The sequence below is a fragment of the Siphateles boraxobius genome, unplaced genomic scaffold (genome assembly GCF_051911475.1).
Source record: "Siphateles boraxobius isolate OS27281-9 unplaced genomic scaffold, OSU_SipBor_1 26, whole genome shotgun sequence".
Lineage (NCBI taxonomy): Eukaryota > Metazoa > Chordata > Actinopteri > Cypriniformes > Leuciscidae > Siphateles > Siphateles boraxobius.
This window is the reverse complement of record NW_027508876.1, coordinates 21,237,669-21,261,213: the sequence shown is the minus strand read 5'-3', so window position 1 is coordinate 21,261,213 and position 23,545 is coordinate 21,237,669. Positions and strand designations below refer to the sequence as shown.

At 37.8% G+C, this 23,545-nt stretch overlaps 2 protein-coding genes across 2 annotated transcripts; both read right to left on the bottom strand.

Moving 5' to 3' along the window:
- Positions 1–382: 382 nt before the first annotated feature.
- amer2 (APC membrane recruitment protein 2) lies at positions 383–4,052 on the bottom strand. Its single transcript, XM_077244848.1, has one exon. The coding sequence runs from the start codon at positions 3,750–3,752 to the stop codon at positions 1,788–1,790; it is 1,965 nt and encodes a 654-aa protein (XP_077100963.1). The 5' UTR covers positions 3,753–4,052; the 3' UTR covers positions 383–1,787.
- Positions 4,053–9,139: 5,087 nt separating this feature from the next.
- Positions 9,140–22,708, bottom strand: mtmr6 (myotubularin related protein 6). Its single transcript, XM_077244847.1, has 14 exons — positions 22,485–22,708; positions 20,345–20,464; positions 17,171–17,333; positions 16,755–16,912; positions 15,900–16,028; positions 15,416–15,550; positions 15,194–15,326; positions 14,997–15,106; positions 13,909–14,034; positions 13,775–13,824; positions 13,494–13,694; positions 13,284–13,418; positions 13,067–13,193; positions 9,140–9,935 (listed from the first exon to the last, which is right to left on the bottom strand). The coding sequence occupies exons 1-14, from the start codon at positions 22,506–22,508 to the stop codon at positions 9,615–9,617; spliced, it is 1,932 nt and encodes a 643-aa protein (XP_077100962.1). The 5' UTR covers positions 22,509–22,708; the 3' UTR covers positions 9,140–9,614.
- Positions 22,709–23,545: the final 837 nt, after the last annotated feature.

Below are 23,545 nucleotides of genomic sequence, written 5' to 3'. Positions count from 1 at the left end.
GCACTAAATCGAGCATAGCTCTTTCTTATCTGTATTCACTCCACACGCACTTCCTTCTCTCACCTCACTCTCCCAAAACAACATCAATAACAGATCCATGACAATGGAAGCCCATAATTTCCCCCCATAACCCACAGTAAACACCTCCCTTTGTCAACCGGATTCACACCGACAGCTGAACCCAGACCACCTTTCTTCTTCCTTCCTAACGGGTGGGATTTAAATCCCAGCAGACTGTGGCTGGCTGCAAAAAGGACAACCTCAATGCTCTTTACATCTCTGTGATTAAAACAGATAACATCTAAGCTGCCCACATGGCCCTGTTATGTGTGGAAAATTATGCATGCATTCGCACTTGATAGATAGATGTCCACTTCCTGGATGTACACAGAGAGTTTTATTTATTAAATAATGCACAATTTAAAGAAAGGAAACATATCATAAAAAGGAAGAGCATATCATAAAAGAGAGAAGGCATGTCATGGACCTTATGAAGAGAAAATGTTTTACAGCTTACAAATAAAATGCATAAATACATTTAAAAAACAGTAAAAAAAATAAACTGAAAGTTTAAAATATTTTTGCCAAATACTGCAAAAATAATTTTCTTAATCACTATTTTTTTCTTGTAAAATACTTAAAAAACTGAAATTTTATCCATTTTAAGGATATTTTGACATTTCTATACTGTAAAAACAGGAGAAAAAAACACTGATTAAGCAAATGATTTCTGCAGTGATTGCTCACAAATCTGAGAGCCAAAGGGTGATGACATCTCCAGGAGAACGACCACATGACGGAAGACATTTAACTCTTGATACATATGGGCTTCTTTATATCTCTCATTTATTCACTGAGCAGTAAGCAGGCAAAAAAACAGACCTGTGTGTAGAGTGATGTCATGCTACATTCAAAATTATCCATCTCAGTATGTCCAGGTTAGCGAGAGTAGTACAAATCACTGTGAAAAAAGGAGGATACTCATGATCCAGAGATTTATTTTTTGCAAGTCGTGTTTTCCAAAAGACTAAACAAGCAGTGCACACATATCCACAGTGAGGTCACCGGGAGGTCCATGTCCGATATAAAAGAGTTACAAAAGTGGAGATTCAATAAAAAGTATGATTTTCTTTTCATCAAAATCAATAGGAAGTCACGTTGTGTGATACGAAAGAGTGTCTCGAACAAAAGGCTGTGTTCCCTGATCCAGTTTGAGTGTACAAGACTCCATGCAACTTTATTTAGGAGTGTCAGAAGTGCTTGGTTTCATCTCACACAGTTCAAAAATTCATTACATGTAAAATACTGGAGAGATGAAGATCGCAGCTGCGTTTTACACAGTGCTTATGGGATGACAGAGCAAGAAATTACCACAGTTTCACTTATTCCAATGGAAGGGAATGAGAAGCTTTTTGATATTAAACATTCTTCTTAGGATCAGCATTCTAACTGTAATATTCCTCTTTAAAAGGCTGGTAAGGTAAAAAAAAAAAAAATCAAGCTTACATTATTATGAATGTCATGTGTTACATATTGCAGTGCATTCTACAAAAATCTCAATTATTTTAGGGTGTAATATGCAACATCATTTTTATCAATATGCAACATCAATATGAATCAAATTCATTTAAAAAATGTAAAAACAGTTATAGTAACAGATATAGTCCTCAGTAGATGGGTGAAATAAAAAAAAGTGGAGGTTGATTGCTTCATATAAAAAAACTTAGTTTTGGCCTAAAGCTCTTAGATTTCTATTGTCAGAAATGTCTGATGGGCCTCCAAGCTTTCTACTTCCTGCTTTGTGAGGTGGGGGTGCTCTTATTGCCAGAACGACGGACAGGAACCTTCGAGACAGGGATTCGAGTGCGTGGTGGGGCATCTGTCTTTTTAGGCGGGGTGGATGAAGTGGGGCTAAGATTAGAAGACAGCGCTCCTTGGCTTGAAGAGTGGGATGGTGGTGTTTGCCTCACACTAATGGGGATCTTGGAATCTCGAGGTAAGCTGGCGCTGCCTTTCATGGATCGGAATGAGGAAGTGACAGAAGACGAGAATTTGGGGGAAGGCAAGTTAGTTTTTAGGTCACCTGCAGATTTTGTTGGTGAACTCACATCATCATCTGAGCCAGCAGCACTAGGGCTGTCGGGATCATAGAGGTCGTAGAGCGCATCTCCAGAGCAGCTGTCCTTCAGCAGACCGTCCCGACGGAGAAAGGTGCTGTCCTCATCCTCTGGGCCAGGTGTGGGAGAGTCCCAGTAGCCTTCATCACTTGGTGGGGCATCCTGGAGTTCTTTATCAACAGGGGGAGGTGAGGGACGAGAGGGTTGCTGCTTTCCCATCTTGCAAACTCCGCTCACAGGGATCTTACTGAGCCCAAGTACCTTCACTTGAGGTGGTCTCTTCTCAAGACGGGTTGGTGCATGATGCAAAACAGGCTCTGTACGGCGTAGCGCTGGTGAGTCTTCAACCTTCTGGGGCAACATATGCCATAGACCCTGCATGTCAGCATCATCAACACCCTCAGGACTAGCCATCTCCTCCCCTCCACCCATGTAGGCAACAACTCCACTACCCTGTGGCTTTTTGGGGGCTGCACGTGGTCTTTGGTGGGCTGGAATGTAGCAAGAAGCATGGATAGATGTAAGACTACTGACCTGGGGAGGAAGTGGAGGCTTGGCAGGAGAGCATCTCTCAGAGTTCGTCCCGGCTCCACTTAATCTGCGACCCATGCAACCCCCGCTACTGCTACCAGTTCCACTGCTCGTGGCACTTCCCCCATTCCCAGAATCCTCTTCTGGGTCAGCTATGATGTCACCACAGCCTGTTAAAGAATCAAAGCTTTTTAGTGAAGTAACATCGGTGAACATGGAGCATAAGCGATCCACAGATTGCTCGGATTGTGGGTCAGCTGTGCTGTGCTCCATTGGAGGGGTCAAAGCACAGATCGGAATTGAGGACAAAAGTTCTGAAGTGCTGTGTTTATCATGTTGAAGCCCTCCTGTCTGGACTCGAACTGGAGAAGGAGTTGGAGACTCTTCAGTGACTGTGTGTTGTCGGGAAAGAGGAGGACTAGAGTAACCACACTCCACTTCATTAGTACCCTGTAATTCTTGCATAGACGTTGCCTTCCATATTTCAGCATCCCCTGGAAGAGGACTCTTCTCAAATACTTGCTGCAGGGGCTCAAGAGTCAGTGTCATGTCCTTCTCTGTTTCCACGCTGCCAGAGCTAGAGGAAAGTATTAGGTCTCCCTCCTTCACCTCTTTAGCTACCTCCAAGGAGTCCTCTTGAACCTGGGGCTTCCGCCGCCAACGCATGCTGCTAAACAGCCCCTTAAGCCCTCGTCCTCTTCGTCCCACAGTAGTAGTTCCATCCCCTGCACGGCTGCTGCTCCGACGCAGTAAAGAGAAGAAGCTGAAAGACTTGGTGATGGAGCTGCGGAGGGGGGCATTGGATACACCATCTGGCGTGCCGGCATGGAGCTGGTCGCTACTGGCAGATTCCTCTTTCCGGTGGCCGTCAAGCTCTGACGGAGTGTCCGTTATTAAGCCATCATGGGTTTTGCTCCTAACAAGCTCCAGTGTCTTGCCAGAGGCTTTACCGGTGGACTCCCCTTTGTTCCTGACAGAGAAAATACTCGGCATGCTGCTGCCGGACTTACGCTTGCCGAACAGCTTGAAGGCGGCTTTGTTGAGCTTTCCTGGTGGCTGAGGGTCACATGGAGGCGGTTCACTGCATTCGTTTTGAACCTCCATCTTTGCCACTATGCCTACTGCACCCTCTGTTCTTCTTTCTATCTTCTTCTCCCTTTATTTTTTTACTTGTCTCCAACTGCTTCTGTCCTTTTCCTCTCCACTTCTATCTGCTGCCTTTGCTTGTTGGTGTTCTCCCTGCCTCGCTCTCTTTCTCTCTCACTGGTGGCTGCGCCTGACAGTCTCTATGGTAACTGGGAGGGTTAAGCAGCTTTCGTCAGCGCTGAAGGCAAGCCAGCACTTTTTTCTCCGCCCCCACAGCTCGCCCCTCCGTACACACAAACACACCCTCATCCCCCACACTGCAAACATCAGATATCCTTCTCCTCTTTCTTGCCTCAATTATTATCTTATTATCTCACTGAAGACGCATGATATGCATCTATGTGCAGGCTGTAAAGAATGGGTGTATTGCTTTTTTTAAATCATGATTGTCGTCATGAACATGTGAGCGCCACTGTGTACAAATATGTGTGCGTGTGTACATAATAGACAAAGTTTTTGCATTCCTTACCCGTGTTTTTATTGGCGTTATAATGCTATTAGTGTTGCATTTTGGATTTGTTTTGAAATACAATCAAATCTGGAACGTTTCCAGAAATGCTATAACGATCAGGAGTGTTAGAGGAAATAAATGGGAGTGAGTACAAACCTCTCAGTGTAAATGAGAATAATCCACTGAAAATCCCCCTCAGATGAAAAGGCTCAGGAAGAAATTTGAGTTGTCTGGTTGCTGTAGAGTCTGTACTTAGGATTTAAGCAAAAGCTGCTGATTTGAGAAATTACAAGTATGAAGACATGAGGCAGATTTAGATAAACATTTCAGTCACTTTTAATGAATGCATGCATAACACACTTGAAATGTTTTAGAGAAATGGCTGATGAAATTTAAATGAGATTAGATCAGCTCACGCTGGTGGTCCTCACCTGTTCTGAGCCGTCTGGAGTGGTTGATCATATTCAACGTATCCTTCAATAACCCGCAGTCCATCTGCCCCCAGCATATGGGCCCAGGGGGACTCCTGTTACCACACTCCTCCAGTGTTACACAAGAGCAATTTGTTAGTCCAATTGTGTGCAAAAGTAGTTACCAACTGAAAGCTTTCGGGTTTTCTTTTTTTAGTGGTTGAAATATATACATGGAGACATTTGGTGAGAAACATTATACTTTATAAATGTTGTGGCAGAACTAATAGACAAGGTTCCCACACTCTTAGACCATGACTTTGCCAAGACTTTTCTAGTCTTTCATATATACTGGAGGGACATATCTCCCCTACTTCTTTTGAAATAATCACCATAGAAATAAAACATTATACCCGGCCACATGGTCTTTAAGACCAAGAATTAGTCTTTACTAGTCGCTTTGGGCTGCATGAACATGCAATCAGTAAGTGGTAATCTGCTATGGGTAGCCCTCACTTGCCTTTAAGTTGGGACTAGGGTGGACCTTACATCAACTAATTAATATTCATGAACCAAGCTGATAAGGTCTATAATCTGTATTTAAAAAAAAAATAATAATAATAATTTTATGGAGATTGCACTTGCAAAGTGAAATTTATATATATAAAAAAAATGTATCTGAACAAATAGGAAAAAATTTATTAATTTAATAAATTTTTACATTTATTAATCCAGGTTAGTGTTAATTTATTCACTATTAATTATGTTAATTAATTAATGCCTACTGAAATGCTAAAAATATTTACTATAAAAATTGTCTTTGACTTCATTTAAGATTGTATTAATTTCTATGTATTTTCTATGTACCAGGCCTAGAAATCTCATTAACTATTTTCATTTCCAGTTTCTCCATGATTGTGAGAAGCCTGAATAGAATGCAGGCGACTCTGAAACAAAGACATCAGGGCTAAATAATGATACCTACATCCTCATATTGGCCTCTTCCCTTCTTTTTAAGTTTCCCTTAAGACAGGTTCAATAAATCCCCATGAAACTTATGTGCCCACCCATCCACCCCATCTGAATACAGGCCTCCTCTTCCACCTCACTGGTATGAAACAATGTCTACATTCACACAATGTACAGGGGGGTCAGAGCATACAGTGTGTGTATATGTGAAGGGAAGCCACCGTGCAGCAGTTTCAACGAGGTCAAGTCTTCCTGGCCTCTGGTTCAGCTTTGGTTCCAGGTCTGCTGCGCTGGACCAAAACTCCCCACCTGTGTTTGTCATTTCTGTCAGCAGCCCCTGAGGCATGGCGGCTGGAATGTGCCACCACGCCCCTTGTTTCTTCGGGTCAGTTTGGGTCTGTATACTCATTCTCCAATCTAGGGGCCACGGGAGGCCTGTCTGCTTGAGGGTACAGAGGAAGAAAAATTAACCAGAACCACAAGTTAAGAGACCAACACGAAGAAACAGTCAGAAAAAAGAAAGAGACCTTAAACAATCTAAAACCACTTCAGTTTGCAGTCCATTTTTTTAGGTTCCACCTTAGTGGATAAACACAGTGCTCACATCACTAACATCCCTGTCACTGCCAAGGACAAAACTCTCATGAGAAACAAGCTAGGACATTTGGAAGAGAATAGAGCGAGACTGTTTGTTAATAAGGGTGTGTTGGCCAGATTTTACAATTCTGCTTTGCCCTCATTATCTTTATCTGAAAAGGACAAAGGTGTACACAGATTCTTCAAAGCGCAGCATAACTCGTATTGTGGAGTTTGTCAAGGCCAAACTGGATCAGAGACATCAATAATGGCAGTGTTTTAAACCAAAGACAAATCTTTTCATGAACTGAGGCATAATGCAGTTGCCACTCAAATAGAAAAAATGCTAATAAACTATTGCTATAAACTATTTTAGCCTCAAACTGTGTTTAACCTTCCGACGGACAAGTTTAACGTGCAATTGAAAAAGAGATTGTTCAAACATTGTTGTTATGTCAGATATATCATCATCATCATCTGAATCCACAGCTGTTTATTGTGTTAACAGGTGGATCAGGTTGCATCTTTATTTGCTTATGAGGAGGAAGAGGCACAGAAACGCATCAGGGTGAACTAAGAAAACACTTTGTTTACCAAAGATTGGGAATTCTTAACAAGTAATTATTCAAAACTGGTTTTATTTGTTTAAAAACTGAAAGCAAATGATTTTCACAATATCATAATGGAGATATAAAGCAACATACTGAGATATAAATGAACAATTATGAGATTAAGATAAAGTCAGTGTAGGCAATGGCTAAATCCCAATGTCAAGAAATCGCCACAATTGGTAAGTATAAAGTCGCAATTAAGGGAAATACAATCAAACCTAGTTTTTTTTTAGGGTTTTTGTTTGGGGGGGGGGGGGGTGCTGTCTAGAATATAGAGGCTTTGTGTCTTTGAATAGGGTCTGTAAAAAATATTGCTTGAAAAGATGTTCACACTTTGTTTTACAAAATGAAGAAATATGTCAAAAATCCAACATCACCATTCTAAAAGCGAATAATTCCCGATCGGACCATGAGGTTCGGTAATATCGCAAAACATGGTTACGGTAGGCTACATTTTTAAACGGCCCCAGTCACTCAACAGAAATCCCTTATTCCTGTACTTAGCCCTCGCTGAGAGGCTTTGTCTTATTAATACATCCTGACCCGCGGATGCATTTCATGTGAGTCCTGTCACCGGTTTTCAGATTTGCAAACCAAACACGGCTTATGGAGTCATGTGACACAGCTTTACACCCCATTGTGACCTCTGGTAGAAGGTGAGATCTTCTAAAAAGCTTACAATTAATACCTGAATGTGAGCAAAAAAACAAACAAACAAACAAAAAAAACTTTATGTCATAGGCTAAACCATTCAAAACGAACATGAACATTGGATATTGAGGGGGTAAATCTTGGTAAGTGGCCTGCCTGAAGTTTGCTTACATCCACAGACCACAGTATCACATCCAGGTCAATAACCACCATTGACAGAGACAGTATAGGCTAATAAAGAAAGAATAAGTGATTACAGTACATCATTCTATGGGTTGTTTGGATGAATCTGAGTGCTTATTACATGGACACATTTCATTATGCACAAATCGTTGTTGCTTGCTGTATTGATTTTTTTTTTATTAAATCAAGATCAATGACTTCTGCGTAGATGAAAGACAAAAGTGTATACACACATTTCACACTCACACTGGCCTTTGTGTGCGTATATCTTTACAGACATACGGCAGACTATCATCTAGGGCCACTTTGCAGGGATTAGTGATAATTCTCATTTCGTCTAGTGATCCTCTTCCAGTGAGTCAGTAATACCTAGGTCCCGAGGGTTTGGGCCCAATAATCACTTTTATGATGTGCTTCCAAACGCAAGATGGATGACAGACGGGTACTTACATCTAGCAATGTGGTAAGACACAGACAGCCTCTTAATCATTTTGAGACGTTTCTCAATGAATGTCAACTCATTTGGAACTCATTGGACTACATATGAAAAACAAGACACTTTTGTAATCAGCTTAAGTTGATCTCTCTATACCAAATTCACATACTGTAGGCTACTATCTGTTCTAAATAGTATATCAGATTAGAATTATGTCCCAATTTCATAATATGCTGATAAAATGTTTTAATTGGAATAAGCTCATAATCTACAAACACACTGTGAAATAATATAATTTAAAGAACTATTTTCTTTTTGACTATGTTTTTAAAAATATGATCAATTTATTGCATCCTTGCTGAATAAAAATGCATCTTTGTTAAATCTTACTTACCCTAAACTGTTTTCAACATTGATAATATTAAGAAATGTTTCTTGAGCACCAAATAAGCATATTAGAATGATGTTTGAAGGGTCATGTAACAGCGAAGGTTACTCAAGAGTAATGATGCTGAAAATTCAGCTTTTAAAATATATTCAGATTGTAAACAGTTCTTTTAAATTGTAATAATCCTTCAGAATATTAGTTTTCACTGTATATTTGCTGAAATAAATGCAGCCTTGGTGAACATAAGATTTCTTTCAAAAAAATTGAACAATCACCACAATTATTACATATATACTTAAACATGTAAAAGAATTTTCCAGGTAGTTTATTATCTGCAATTGCTTATTTTGTATGTGACATTGACAGATTGCTGTAGATTCATTCAGATTAGTAGCCGTAATTATTTATTGTATTCCATATAATCACTTATAAGTAAATATGACCTTTGACCTGCTCTTTGACATCACATTAACCTTTTGAGTTCCTAACTAACCCCCCCCCCCCAATCGACCAGACCGCACATGGGACACTTGTGTGTAAGGCATCTCTGCAGTCATCCTTCATTCTGGACAGCATCTATCTTTTCACCCTTCAAGATAACAAGTGACATGGAACGAATGAAGTTTTGAGTCTGAACACTTGAAAAAAAAAGTCACAAGTCTATCAGCTCTTTATTTAATCTTTTATTCTTAGTGCTATTGACATCCTTTAAAAAATGGAGGAAAAAAAATCTTTTTTTTTTTAAAATGCAGATGACAGAAATAACATTTAAATGGACAGATATAACAATGAATTTAGTAAGAGATCGACCTCTGAATTCCTTCCATTTATCTCTTTGTCTATCGTACATGAGTGCAGTGCCATCACGTAGAGTAAACAAATGCGCACACCGGCGCTCACACACACACACACACACACACACACACACACACACACACACACACACACACACACACACACACACACACACACACACACACACACACACACACACACACACACACACACACACACGCGCGCACGCACACGCACGCACACACGCGCACATCAGCAAACATACTTCATCTTTTTAAGTACTGAATATACAAATATTTTATTATCCTGCTTAATTCCTTAATTCTCAAAAATCAAGTCCTCAAGTGATCTTAGCAGGTCATTCTGGCCACTCCAAACTCCAAGGTGACCACGGTTGGCTCATTCTTGGGACCGAACGATCCTGGCAGATCTCCATAACCATTCTCTGTGGCACTGCTGCCCTCTACAGTCCGTTCTCCTCCAGTACTGGCCGGAGGATCCTCCAGAGCCTCCTCTCCAAACACCTCCTCGTCTTCCTCCTGCTGTACTTCCTTCCGACTGAGAAGAGGAGCTCCCAGAATAAGGGACTGAGGCCGGGGAGGGAGACTGCGCTCAATTGGGGGTGTTTTGGGCTTCAGTGGAGACGTGCTCACCCCGAACTTCTGCAGCTTCTGTGGAAAAACAGAAACAGGAGAGAATGTGTGATTTCAGATGAATGAAGGAAACAAATAGGGGCTATTGATGGAAGCAATGAGGATAGAGCAATGAAAGGTGTAGGATTACTTATTAACCTGAAATCTTGTTCATCCCAAAAGGGGGGTAATTATTCTTTATTAGAAAATTACAAACTACTTTATAAAAATAACATTGTTATTTATATTATATATTATTGTTATACATTATTATTAATACAAATATTTAATTATTACAATTATTATATTTTTACTGTTGCTGTAATGATAAATTAAACATTATTTTACCTTTATAATAATAATAACATTATTATTTGTATTATATATTATTAATATTATATATTATTATTAATAAAAATATGTAATTATTTTTTATAATTATTATATTATTATTGATAAAGCATTATCATTTAATTAAAATAAACAGTACAACACTTAATATATTAAACAATTATTAATAATTATTATTATTATTATACATTATGATCATAAGTTTGAGATGTATATATATATAATTCTTAATGAGATAATTTCATGGATTTAGGTTTAATTCATTTTAATATTAATTACATTTTATGAATTAAACAGCTCATAACCATACTTCAGGGGTTAAAGTGAAAAAAAATCCTGAAATAAATTATGAATGAAATATAGATTAATCCTACAAGCGTTCTTTAGTCAAGAGCAGTAAGTAATTTTCTCTGTTCCCTCTGTTCTTTAGGTTAACTTTACTGACAGACAGAATTGATGGCTCCTGTCACTTTAAGACCTTCCGCTGCTGGCAGAATCTCCCCCATCTCATTCTCACTACTAGTATTTACTTCCATTTAAGATTTTATTTAACTCATTTAAGACTGTTCTTGTGAGGACACTCGACAAAACTGACATTTTGGCATAAATGTGTGTGTTATTGTTAGTTCAAGCGCGATTCTGCGCGAAAGAGAACTCGATACTGGCGTGCGTCTTTCTGTGCGTCGTGGTGTGTGTGTGTGTGTGTGTGCGTGTAGGAGGACATTAAGTGACAGCGCGTTCTCTCTTGTCTTGTCGCGCATGAGTGGTTTAAAGCATTTGCGTGAATAAGAGCGTAATCATAACCCTAGCTAAAGGATGACAGAAAGAACGGATGCTGCGTTAATTGCGTTAAATATTTTAACACGTTAAAGCTGGACGAAAACGAAATGCAGGCGAAAATAATCATTTTTTTCCTCACTGACGCACGCCGGAGATCCGGTGTTCTGACGATTTGTGCTGCCTTATCGAAAAATGCTACCGTAGCGCGAATCGATAGCAGAGTCTGTCGATTTGTGCTGCCTTCGCAAAAAAATGCTACCCAAGCGCGAATCGATCACAGAGAATGTTGATTAATTCTCTATTGTCTCCATTAATCTCACAATATTATGACATCGTTATTTCATTTAAATCAGGGAAAGTGGAGCATATTTTGATATTTTAAATGAACCAGCAATTATCACATTTGATATAACAAGTGAAAATGACATTATTATATGAAACACAATTATAATAAAATTCGAAGTTATGAGTACAGTATACTCTACTGTTTTTATTTTTTAAAACGATGTGAAAAGTAAAAATTATCATTAAATATTCATCTTTGACCTGTCAAAGTTTCCTACAAGTCTCAAAAGCAAGGATGCGTAGATTTATGGGCGTGGTAAGCAGAAGAAAAATGAGTCTGCACATGCGCATAAAGAGTAAATAGCACATCTCGATGGGTAGCATGAATCGCCAGAACACCGGCACGGTGCCGGATTACTTTAAGCCCTGATACTTTATCATTGGACATAATTGAACGTGTATATATTATGCAATAATTGAAGACATTTCGCCCTACATAGCACCTTTTTGCCATAAATGTTTTTTTTAAAAAATTGAGTAAAAAACCCTAGGGTTCTAAATAGAGGCTTTTCTTCTAAAGGCCCGTTCACACCAAGCACGATAACTATAAAGATAACGATAAAGATAACTATATATGCGTCCACATCAAAGACCGATAACGGTCTTTTTATTCTAAGCACAGGCGCGCCCGCGCTGCGGACTGCGGTTTCAAAGTAGCGAAAACGGATGACCTACGGCTGCTTTACGTTACAAAAAAATATCAAAAGAAAAACAGGCGCTTTTGGGTACACGATATCCTTAAAAGACGAGAGGAGTTGAAAGGATCCGAATTTTATTATAATTGTTGTTTACAACATGTCATTGAATATGTTTTTGCTGTTCTTATTGCCTTTACACGTCTTTGCCAGCAGATGTCCTCAGCCAGCATGCTATGTTACGAGCGCATCTAAACAGTGCATCTAGCAAGTCTAGTGTAATCGATCTAATCTAACAGTGAATTTAGCTGACGAAGTCAATGATGGGATAAAAACATCGCCTAGTCAACACCTTTATGTATAGGCTACAACTCCTTTTTCACTGCAACTTCTGCAATGTTGTCAAAACTAGCGCTGGATAGCCTACATTAGGTAATTTTGTTACACTATGCTAAACTGCATAATATCTCATCGTTAATACTTCTCACCATTTATTCCCAGGATACGACCGATTGCTTTCCATATATCCATCTTTTATAACGTATCCTTAAAAAGGGGGTTTGACTTGTCAAACAGTGGAGGATTTTTTTTTGTACCTCGACGATTTACTTCTCTGCAATGTCATCTGCCATTTTAAATGCACGAGACCTTTAAATTAGAATGGATTCTGATTGGCTGTCAGTGTTTTATCGTTCGACTGCTGGAAAAAAATTGTTCTAAAAGTGATCCCAACGATATCGTTCCTCATATCTTTATCGTTATAGTTGTGGTGTGAACTTTGCTATTCTTTAATATGGAGAAGATTTTTAGAATTATATCTTTATCGTTATCTTTATAGTTATTGTTCTTGGTGTGAACGGGCCTTAAGAGTGTATGATGTTAAGACAATATAACATAGTGAGATAACTGTACTTCACTCCTTCCCAGCCTCAATTGTATCCCTAAGAGGAAACTTAGTGCTATTGCAACACACAAATCCATGACTACTTCTTTTTCATGGGAAGTGAGCGTTCAAGGCTTAATTTTTATCTGGTAACCAAATTCCTGAGGTGAACTCACAGTTTTCAGGGCTTGCACTGTGGCCTCAAGCTCTCGGTTGTTTTCTTTCAAGGTGAGGACTTGTTTGAGAATGGACTGCCGAGGGTGCATGGAACGGTCATACTGATGGTACATGTTTCTCCAGAACCTGCAAAACAAACCGGTTACTGATTAGACCGTTGCAGAGTCTAAATAAAGGAGGAGTCTTTCATAAAGAGAAGTGGTTAGTCAATTGTACTTGAAGTGGTAGGCTTGGGTGGATGGTTCCAAAACCGGGTGTGATTCTGCAAAGCTCAGACTGTACAGTGGGTTCAAGTAGAGCTGCTTTTCACTCAACAGGTGAGCCCATAATGAATATGTCCTCTCCTTCACCCTGTAATGACAGACAAATGCATTAAGGGCTTTGAGATGATGGGGAAAAAAGGGAATTCAGGTTTGTTTGACTCACTGAAGGTTCTCTCTCTGTCGTTGACTGTTGCCCAGGAAGTTGCCAAATTGGCAGGAATGGATGTGCTCGTGGATCTGAATGAGGAACCACTCACTGAACTCGAAAGCCTGAGGAAACTGTTCAGTCAGCTGCCATACGCACTCCAGGAACTGCGTGAATATGGGCGACACCTCTTTAGGGTCGGTGTACAATTGATCGCACCTGTTTAGAAATGGAAGGCAAGGTTATTTCAGAGTCTTCAAGCAACTAGAGTCAAGAACCAAACTGAGAATCATGCCAACCTGTCTGCAAACTTATGTCCAAAGGAAATCCAGTCTTTTTCAATAAGTACCTGAGAACAAGATGAACATATATTAGAAGGTGGAAAGAGATGAACGATAATGTCAGTCAGCTTGAACACACAAAAGGCTCCTACCATGAAACCTTTAATTGTGCGATAGTTTGGATCCATCAATAGAGAGCCTAGAGCGCAGACCTGAGCTGTCCGATCCCATCCATCAGAGCAGTGCACTAGGACACTAGCACCTTCCACAGTCACAGCCTGGTATAACAAAAAACATTTATGACAAATCTGCTGAATTCATAACAGTGTGGTTATTGTTAATGAAAACCACTAAGCTAGATTATTCCTATTAGTCGAATAAACGTTAGTTGACAAGAAAAGGCTTAGTCGACCATTATTTTATTATTAGTCGGTTTGTCACCGAAAAAGAAAACTCCACAGGAAGTGGCGAAGTCACGCAGTCCGTGAGGGACAGATCGTAACAGCGAGTCCTTGTGGTAATTACAGTCATTCAGGCAAGAAAATCCGAACGTTCACCTACTACCATCCATTGAAACTTAAATATGGCTAATCACTTGAAACATGTAAGTAGCAGCAATTTTACATGGCTGCTCACTCTTTACCTTTATTTCTGTAAACTCACAATAACAACAAAATTTTGAAAATAAAGAAAACAAACAAGGTCTACTTTCTGCCGTCTCGTTCTGTGAACTAGATCACGTCACAGAAATGACCCGAAACTCAGGGTACTTGCCTCACAGACATGAGAAATATATCTACAGAAAGCTTGAAATGTCTACTTTTAAAATCAAAAACAAATACTGTAATTCGTATGAAAAGTGCATTTCTCTCTAAAGGTGTGTTCACTTTACAGCAGAGATGAGTCAGCATCGCCAACTTCATCTTTGCAGCTGACACGGACTCAGAAAACTATAATTTATTCATAACAAATTAAAATGTCTCCTTGCTATTTTTTCCAACACATTCATAATCATTACTTTTGACAGTGCTTTGCGGCAAGCTTTGTGTGCGCTTGAGCGCAAAATTGGCCCATTATCGTTTAGTATAAATTTAAGTAATTAAATTAATATAAACGTGCGATTAGTCAACTAATAGAATAAATTAACGACTACTAGTCGATTAGAAAAATCTTTTGTCAAGGGCAGCCCTAACGAATACTGAACAACCAGTAGCAAAATACCACATACAAAGAGCTTTACCTTGGCAAGAAATATTGCTGCATCCATTATGGCTTTGATATGACGCAACCATCCGCTGTTTTCCAGTCCGACCAGGTAATCTGGCATTGAAAGGGAGCGCGTTCCCACCACTATGAGAGACACAAATTACAGAGATGTTGAAGATCCACAAAATGAGATGTGAATTAACAAAAAATTCATACTTCAGTGTCTCAGACCTTCCAGAAGCCTTTGCAAACTTCCCCTCATCACATGGATGTTCTCAATGCCCACAAACTGGAAGCGGATATTAGAGTAGTTATCTTCATTCTCATAGCCTTTCCCTGCCGCACGATTCGCCAATGCGTTCAACTACAAAAAAAAAAAAAAAAGTAATTAAGGAACCTGTTATGATCAAGGAACTGTCTTGAAGAACACAATAAAACTCCATGACGTTCTACCTTAGGCCGCGTGTCCATCACGTATATGTATCGGCTGTTGTGATTGGCCTTGCTGATGGCCTGAAGCATGTGCTCGTCTTCCAAACAGCGAGCGCTGAAGCCGGAGAGAGGCTGACTGCACCGACACACTGCCGCCTGGAGACATGACACAAACAAATATAAATGTTCACCATCCTGTAGAACAATATAAAAACAGATTAAATAAGTTTACAAAGCCAGTGCAGATGCTGGGAAGAAGCCACAGGCACACAGCCCTGATTTGCCAGAAAAACTACTGTTTAACTTAATCAGAAGCCTCTGTGTGCTGACAAGCCATTACCTGTTTACCATCCAATTCCTCTTATCTAACACAGCAGAAGCAACTAATGGTAATTACAATGTCAACAGAGAGTATTTTCAAAATGATTAACAAAGGCCTAATATTCTTCATATCAACCACTGGCTTCCTTTTCTCATTAGTAGAGACAGAATAAACCATTCTTACCTTCTTCTCCTGGTAGAAGTATGTAAGAACAGGAAAACGGCCTTTGCTTCTGAACTTGGAGCTTCCGACTATGATGGGTTTACTGGCCATAATGGGTACGTATAAGTCTCTTGGATATGTCTTACACACCTAAGCACAGAATTTATAGTCAGACACATTTACAATACACAAAAGAAACAATTACCGCATTTTAAAAACTGAAGTACCAGTCAAAATATGGGTACACTTCATTGAATTTATGTTTCTCTTGACCTAAAGACTTATGCTTAAATGCTTATTTAATTGTCATACATTAATGTTAAAAAATGTTTAAATATTTTCTTATATAAGCCCAGTGTTATTTTAGTATTATTTATATACTTAATTCAGTATTTATTCATATTTTGAAATAAACTTAAAATGAAATATAAAAAATAAAAGCTAAGTAATTTTGTTCGTGCGTTTGTCATTTGATTAGATTTTGGGTTTTTCTTATATTTCTGTTTTGCTTTAATTTATTTAATTTTTATTTCAGTTTTGTTTTTTGCAATTTTAGTAAGGTCTCTTTTTGTACAACTAATGAATCATTCACTCAAACAATTTGTTAATAAACAGAGCCATTCACGACCAAAGCAGGTCAGATTCATTAACAAATAAAACACCACTAACTAATATTGGCTTGGCCTGGGGTTTGTTTATCTGACTAAATCCTAGTTTTTTTCCCACTACATTACTCTAATACTAGTCTTGAAGGACACAACACTCATAAGAACCAAGTATAGATCAAACACATATTGAATTAGATTCAACAATGCTGGTTTAAAGAAAGAAAAAGTGACGCTGAGCATGTTTCACGAATGAACCCTCACATCAAACCTTGTACTCCCTGTTAACATCGGTCATTTGCCACTGGTCACATGGCACACCCATCCGTTCAAACTCAGCTGCGAGGTCTATGAGTTGCCACCCCTCCTCTCTCTGTTGGTCATTCTGCTTTGGGTTGTAGGAGAATGCGTACAGCTCATCATAGGACACTGGAGTACAAAACAAAAGACTCAATAACTTTACAAAAGGTGAAAAAGAAAGTCATACTATTCAGATGACCATCTGGAATTCGTACTGATGCGCACATGTCCCTTTGACCCTGACCTCCAGCAGACCACCATACCTGTCATCCAGTCACTGAACAGAGGGTGGCCAGGACTTAATGGTCTCCTCTGTGACTTTCAAGAAACTCTTTCAATATGCAGTCTATTTATTTTTCATGAGGGCAGACATGTGAGTTTACCCACCTGGTCTCAGTAGCCTGAGCAGAGAGCTGTAGATGTCATGGCAGTCACGCTCTCTAGGAATCACAAAGTGGACAACACGGAAATTCCGGCACTGAATGAGGAGCGGGCAGCCACTGGTTGTGAGCGACTGTTTCTCCACGGAGGCGATGTGATGATGCAGGATCTGAACACACAAAACACATCAGGTGTGTTCAAGTCATGTCGGAAAGATCGTATTTATGAGTTGAACGCACAAAGTCATAAAAATTTGTAGGAAGCTCGGGATTTTCTTTAAGCCCAGAGTTTACGAGTTGAGGGTGTATCAGTGAGAAATGTGGATACTTAGGTATTTAGAAGTGACATTGTCAGGCTTTTTTAGTTATAACAAAACATGCTAACTCCATGCACAAAATATAATAACATTGTAATATGTAACAAAGTTTATAGTGGCTTAATGAATTAATTAAAAACAAAAAAGCAAAACACCTGATGCACATTCATTGTTTTTCATTTTCTAGAAGTAGAGTTTAAAAACCTTAATGTATTTTGGTGTAGTTAATTAAGAGAATGTACATCGCCATCTTTCTCCAATGAAAGTGTTTTGAACTTCCCAAATCGTTACAAACTTCCCAGGAGACATGAACTTATCAATACATGGATAATGCATTTACAAAATTCAACTATAGTGAAAGGATTTGGACAGTTAAGCAACATTTAAAAAATGATTAAATGCCATTGCATTAATTACAGCACTTTTCATGTAAAGTAGGAATGTATTGATAATTCTGGCCAATATCATTTTGCCCAATAATTTTTCAAGACATGGCCAAAAAGTGATGAAATGCATTCCATATTAAAATACAATACTATTTTGTCTAAATAAAAAAACAAAAAAAAATTCTTTTTGAAGGCTACAAGTGAATTTAGACATCACAACATTATAATACACCGTATGAAAAATGGACATTCACTTCAAATACTAAACACTGAATTAAACAGTGTTTAATTACATTATCAATTACATTATTACTGTTTTTAAATATTAAAGGAATAGTTCAGTTAATAGTTAGATAAAGGCAAAGGCAAAAGAGTAATGAGCATTCACAATCCGATCATTTTAAAACGTCAAATATCAGCTGATAACAAATATATTGTGCAAAACATTTCAACACTCAAAAATGAGCTTGTTAGGTTTAAAATGACAAAAAAATGGATATATACACTGTTTAAAATGAAAAAGTGTTTGTGGTTGTCAAACACCAGGGAACATGTTATTGTCATGACCAATTTTTTATCTAAATACTGCATTACCTACTACATCAACTAGTCTCAGATTGGTCTGGATGCTTTTTTTAAGATATGTTGAAATATCCTTTTTATTCTTCTTCCTCTTCTGCTGTTCCTCTATCTTTAAGATGAATGTAATGTGCATGACTAGGAGAATTCACTACAAACACGATTACCATATTCAACTAACTACACAGCAGTTCGGAAGGTCAAAATCTGGGTGTTATTAAAATGCGCATATATCTGCATTTCCATTGGCATCATGACTCAGGGTGCTGTTGTCATTGATCACTGAAGTGTGTTATATAGTGCATAATGCATAAGGACCGGAAGGCAGTACTAATAGCAGACAGAGAGATGTTTTGTCAGAGCTAGTCCTGAGAGTGAAGAAGCCAGACGTGAGGATGCAGAATTTATTTCAGTTGGGTTCCAGACTGTCATGTAAACATCTGTTACTCCAAACAGTCAGCTAGTTTTTAGAAAGTGCTGGAACAAAGTCTCAAAAAATGTAATACTAAATATAAACCCCCAAGAAAATTGTACTAGTTTTCTGTAATTTATTCTTGTGATGGCAAAGCTGAATTTTCAGCATCATTATTCCGGTCTTCAGCATCACACAATTTTTCAGAAATCTTTCTAATGTACTGATTTGGTGCTCAGAAACATTTCTTATTATTATTTTCAGTGAAAACCCTAATACATTTGTGTAAGAACATAATAATTTAATGTGTAAAGTATTGTAAATCTTACTGACACCACACATGCTGTGTGTTTATGTATATATATACATAAACACATCAGTGCTGTCAAATCAATTCATAGCATCTAACATAAAAGTTTTGTTTACATAATATATATATATATATATATATATATGTGTGTGTGTGTGTGTTAATATATTTATATATATATATACACACATATATATGTATGTATGTATGTATATGTGTGTGTGTGTGTGTGTGTGTGTGTATAGTGTGTGTGTGAGACAGTATATATATATATATATATATGTATGTATATATATATGTGTATATACACAGACATGCACAAACACAGGCATAATATATAATATATACACACATATATTATATAAACACAAGCATTTACGTTAGGTGCGATTAATCGATTTGACAACACACACACACACACACACACACACACACACACACACACACACACACACACACACACACACACACACACACACACACACACACACACACACACATATATACATACACACACACACACACACACACACACACACATATACATACATACATACATATATATATAGTACATTTTAAATTAAGTTAAGTAAGTAATGCTTGCCTGAACATTTGCTAGGGTATTCTGAGATTGTTTCACAAGTTTTATCATCATCCAGGCAAAAATCGTAAGTTCAATATATTAGACAAGTAATAGCATAAAAGCAATAACCCCTCAAGAGTGCATTATAATAATAAAATTGTTTGTCAGTGTTAGCACTTGCTCGGACCTGCTTCCTGTCCAGAGAAGATGGTGAGATATGGATATTCATCTGTGATACATGCTCACACACTGAGAAAGACAGATCAGACTCAGATGGCTCAGACTCAGTGGCAGATCACGTCTTGAGCTATGTGGGTCATTGGTATTCATGTCCTCTCCTGGCCTCCCCTACACTCTCGTATTCGCTTGGCCTTAAGAGCAAGTTTAGCCGACAGGTTTCCACAGCAACAATGCCTACAGCCAACGTGAAGAACTAGTAACCTCATTCCCATGATCTAATTCACTATTATCCTGTACACAAAAAGAGTGGCTTAGTTGTACTATATACCCAAGCTAAACACTGCCGGTCACACAGGAATTCTTTATCACATCATGACAGATCATTTAGAGAAGGTTAAGGGTGGCTGTTCATACCCATATCTCCTGGGCACTGGCAGCATTACTCTCCACGAAGATCAGATGTGTGGCAGTCAGATGCAGGGTTCCTGTGACAGACTTGTTGCTAAAGCGATCCAGCAGCTTCACTAGTTCTACCTGTGGAGGAAAACACCAGTTACAGTTAAATTTTTTTTGAGATTAACAGTGAAAGAGACAAGCATATCTTCCACCTTGTAAATAATGAGCAATTTAGGCATAATTCAAAATGAATGGCAGGAATCCACTGATGTTTTTCACATTTTCTCCATATATCATTTTAGGGACAACATGGCAAAATCTGCTAAACCGAGCCAGCTTGTTCCTTAAAGTATAATAAAATGATCCTAAACAAAATCCATGTGCGAAAACACAAAGAGTGGGGAATTTGAGTTAATGTGTGTCGCATACATACATCACATAATTTTCAAGCTGATAAACCATCAGTACAACGGACTCCTAATCCTTACAGTTAAAGGGTTAGTTCACCCAAAAATTCTGTTAATTCTGTCAAGACTTTCATTCATCTTCTTCAGAGCACAAATAAAGGTTTGAAGCATGAACGTGGAAGGACATAAAGCTCTCCGATTGCATCAAAAAGATCTTCATTTGTGGTCAGAAGATGAACAAAAAAGTCTTACGGTTTTGGAACGACATGAGAGCGAGTAATTAATGAAACTAAAGAATTTTCTTTTTTGGGTGAACTACCCCTTTAAATAACTTTGTATTATGTTAACATCACACTAACTGGCAATCGATATCCTATTGGCCGAAATAATATCATAAATTATATTCTACCACGTATTTTGACATACAGTAAGACAGGAAACAGGATTAGAGAATCCATTTAGTAAAAAAAAAAAAAATTCCCTGAGACACTGAACACACACAGACATCAATAAACATCCATTTATATTATCTAAAAGTACTGTTTATTACAATTAGATCTGGCTCTGTTTCTCAGCAACTGGCCTGCAGCTAAGCAACACGCTTCCTGTGATTGCAATAAAATCTGCAGACATCACAAAACAAACAGCGGGTGAGATATTTAAGAGGAAATTGACAAAAGCAACAGTGTGTAGAAACTTTAAACAGTTGTTAAATACAGAAGTTTGGGTATCAAAAAGCAAAAATCAGACATATTCTACGTGCGATGAGATAACTTTACAGAGATATATATACAGTATCGGTCAAAAGTTTGGAAAAATTGCTATTTTTAATGTTTTTGAAAGAAGTCTCTTGTGCTCATCAACATCAAGCCTGCATTTATTTGATCAAACACACACACAAAAAACAGTAATATTGTGAAGCAATTTGAAAATAACGTTTTTTAATTTTAATATACTTTAAAAAATATATTAATTTTTTTCTGTGATGCAAAGCTGAACTTTCAGCATCATTACTCCAGTCTTCCAGAAATCATTATAATATGCTGATTTATTATTAATTTAGGAAACAGTGCTGCTTAATATATATATATATATATATTTTTATAACCTCTGATACTTTTTTCAGGATACTTTGGTGTACTTTTAAAACTTTTTATTCATCATTCATTTAAAATAGAATCTTTTGTAACAATAGACACAACCATTCAAAAATTTGAGGTCAGTAATTTTTTCCTTTTTTTTTTTAAAAGAAATGAATACTTCTATTCAGCAAGGATATATATACCCTCACATGAAGATGGAAAAGGAGAAAAAGATACAGTTCAGTACAGTGACACTAAAGTTACAGAAGTACTAAAGTGATGCATTATGTCACAACAAAAAAAGACAACAGAGTTAGAAAGAAGGCTGTTTAGGAGCCTTATATCAGACAACATAAAAATGCAGAATCAGCCTCTAAGGCCTAAAGCTTTCAGGACAATCCAGTTCTGCACAGCTTTTGAAATCTGTCAAAATGGCCACATAGGCATGGAACATCATCCACATACGGATCAGGGATCACCGGTACTAGATTAACCGGTAAACAATGATGAGAGCCGCGCGGCATATTTATACAGTGAAACCACGTTATAGTTTAGATAGAGATATATAAATTCAATGACATTTACCAAGTGTTTGTGACTTTGAAATCATGACTGATTCTGCCATAGTAGGACAGATCTCGCAGAATTCTTGTATTTAGTCAATTATACCTTTGGTGTGCGGATGTGCTCCATGATGCCGCTGTTTTTCTCCTGGTCAGCACAAGGAATGGATGACAATATCCAAAACAGCTGCGTTCACACATCGGATGAATGAGTGAAGAATAAATCCTCTACGTTTGAAGCCACGTTCAAAACATCTCTTCAACTAGCAGCTAACAGTTTCTGTTGCTCTACTCAGCACTTCCTTCACGGGGCGTGTCTGTGTGAAAAACAGACGGGTGCATTCTGGGAAATGTAGTTTTAAGGTCAATAAGTTAGCCTTTGTCCTTAGAGAAAAGTTTTTCAATTTTTTAGATTCCACGTACCCCCGAATATGATCATCCATCCTAAAATTTTATAAGGAACTATACAATTTCATGTATAAATATCTAATTTATACCCTGACATGTTTATATTATAACTACTAATTTTAGTACTGTTAGATTTTTAGTTTCTTTAATATTTTTTTCTGTAAACGTTTGTTTATTTAATATTTTTATTTTATTTTTGTTTAATTTTTCATTAATTGATTATTTAGCTAGTTAGTTTGTTTAATCTTATTTTATTTTTATTCATTTATTTTTACATTTTATTTAATACCTTTTTTCTCTTAACTTTTCCACTAACCACCTTGAATCCCAAATTCCTTGCATTACATTTAGAATTCCCTACATTTGATTTATCCACTAACTTTTTTTTTATTATTCATTTTTTAAATCATTTCATTAAAAAGATTAGCGACCCTGTCACGATTTGGGTGAATCACTGAATCATTCACTCAAATTATTCTTTACCCATCTTTTTCCCCTCACCATCAGCAACAAAGCAGATTTATTGTTTTCATTCATTTTTATTAGATTCTGTGAATATTTTAATTGCTTTTTGCATGTGGTGTTGTGCTATTTGTGCAATCATAATTCTTGCACTAGGTTCATTTAAAAGATTAATTCGCGAATGCAACACCACTAGAATATCATCAAGGCTAAAACGTATTCCGATATTTGCTGAAATAAATAGTGACAATATGCCTGTAAAGGTGGACAGAAGAAAGTAAATTAAACGCATCATCA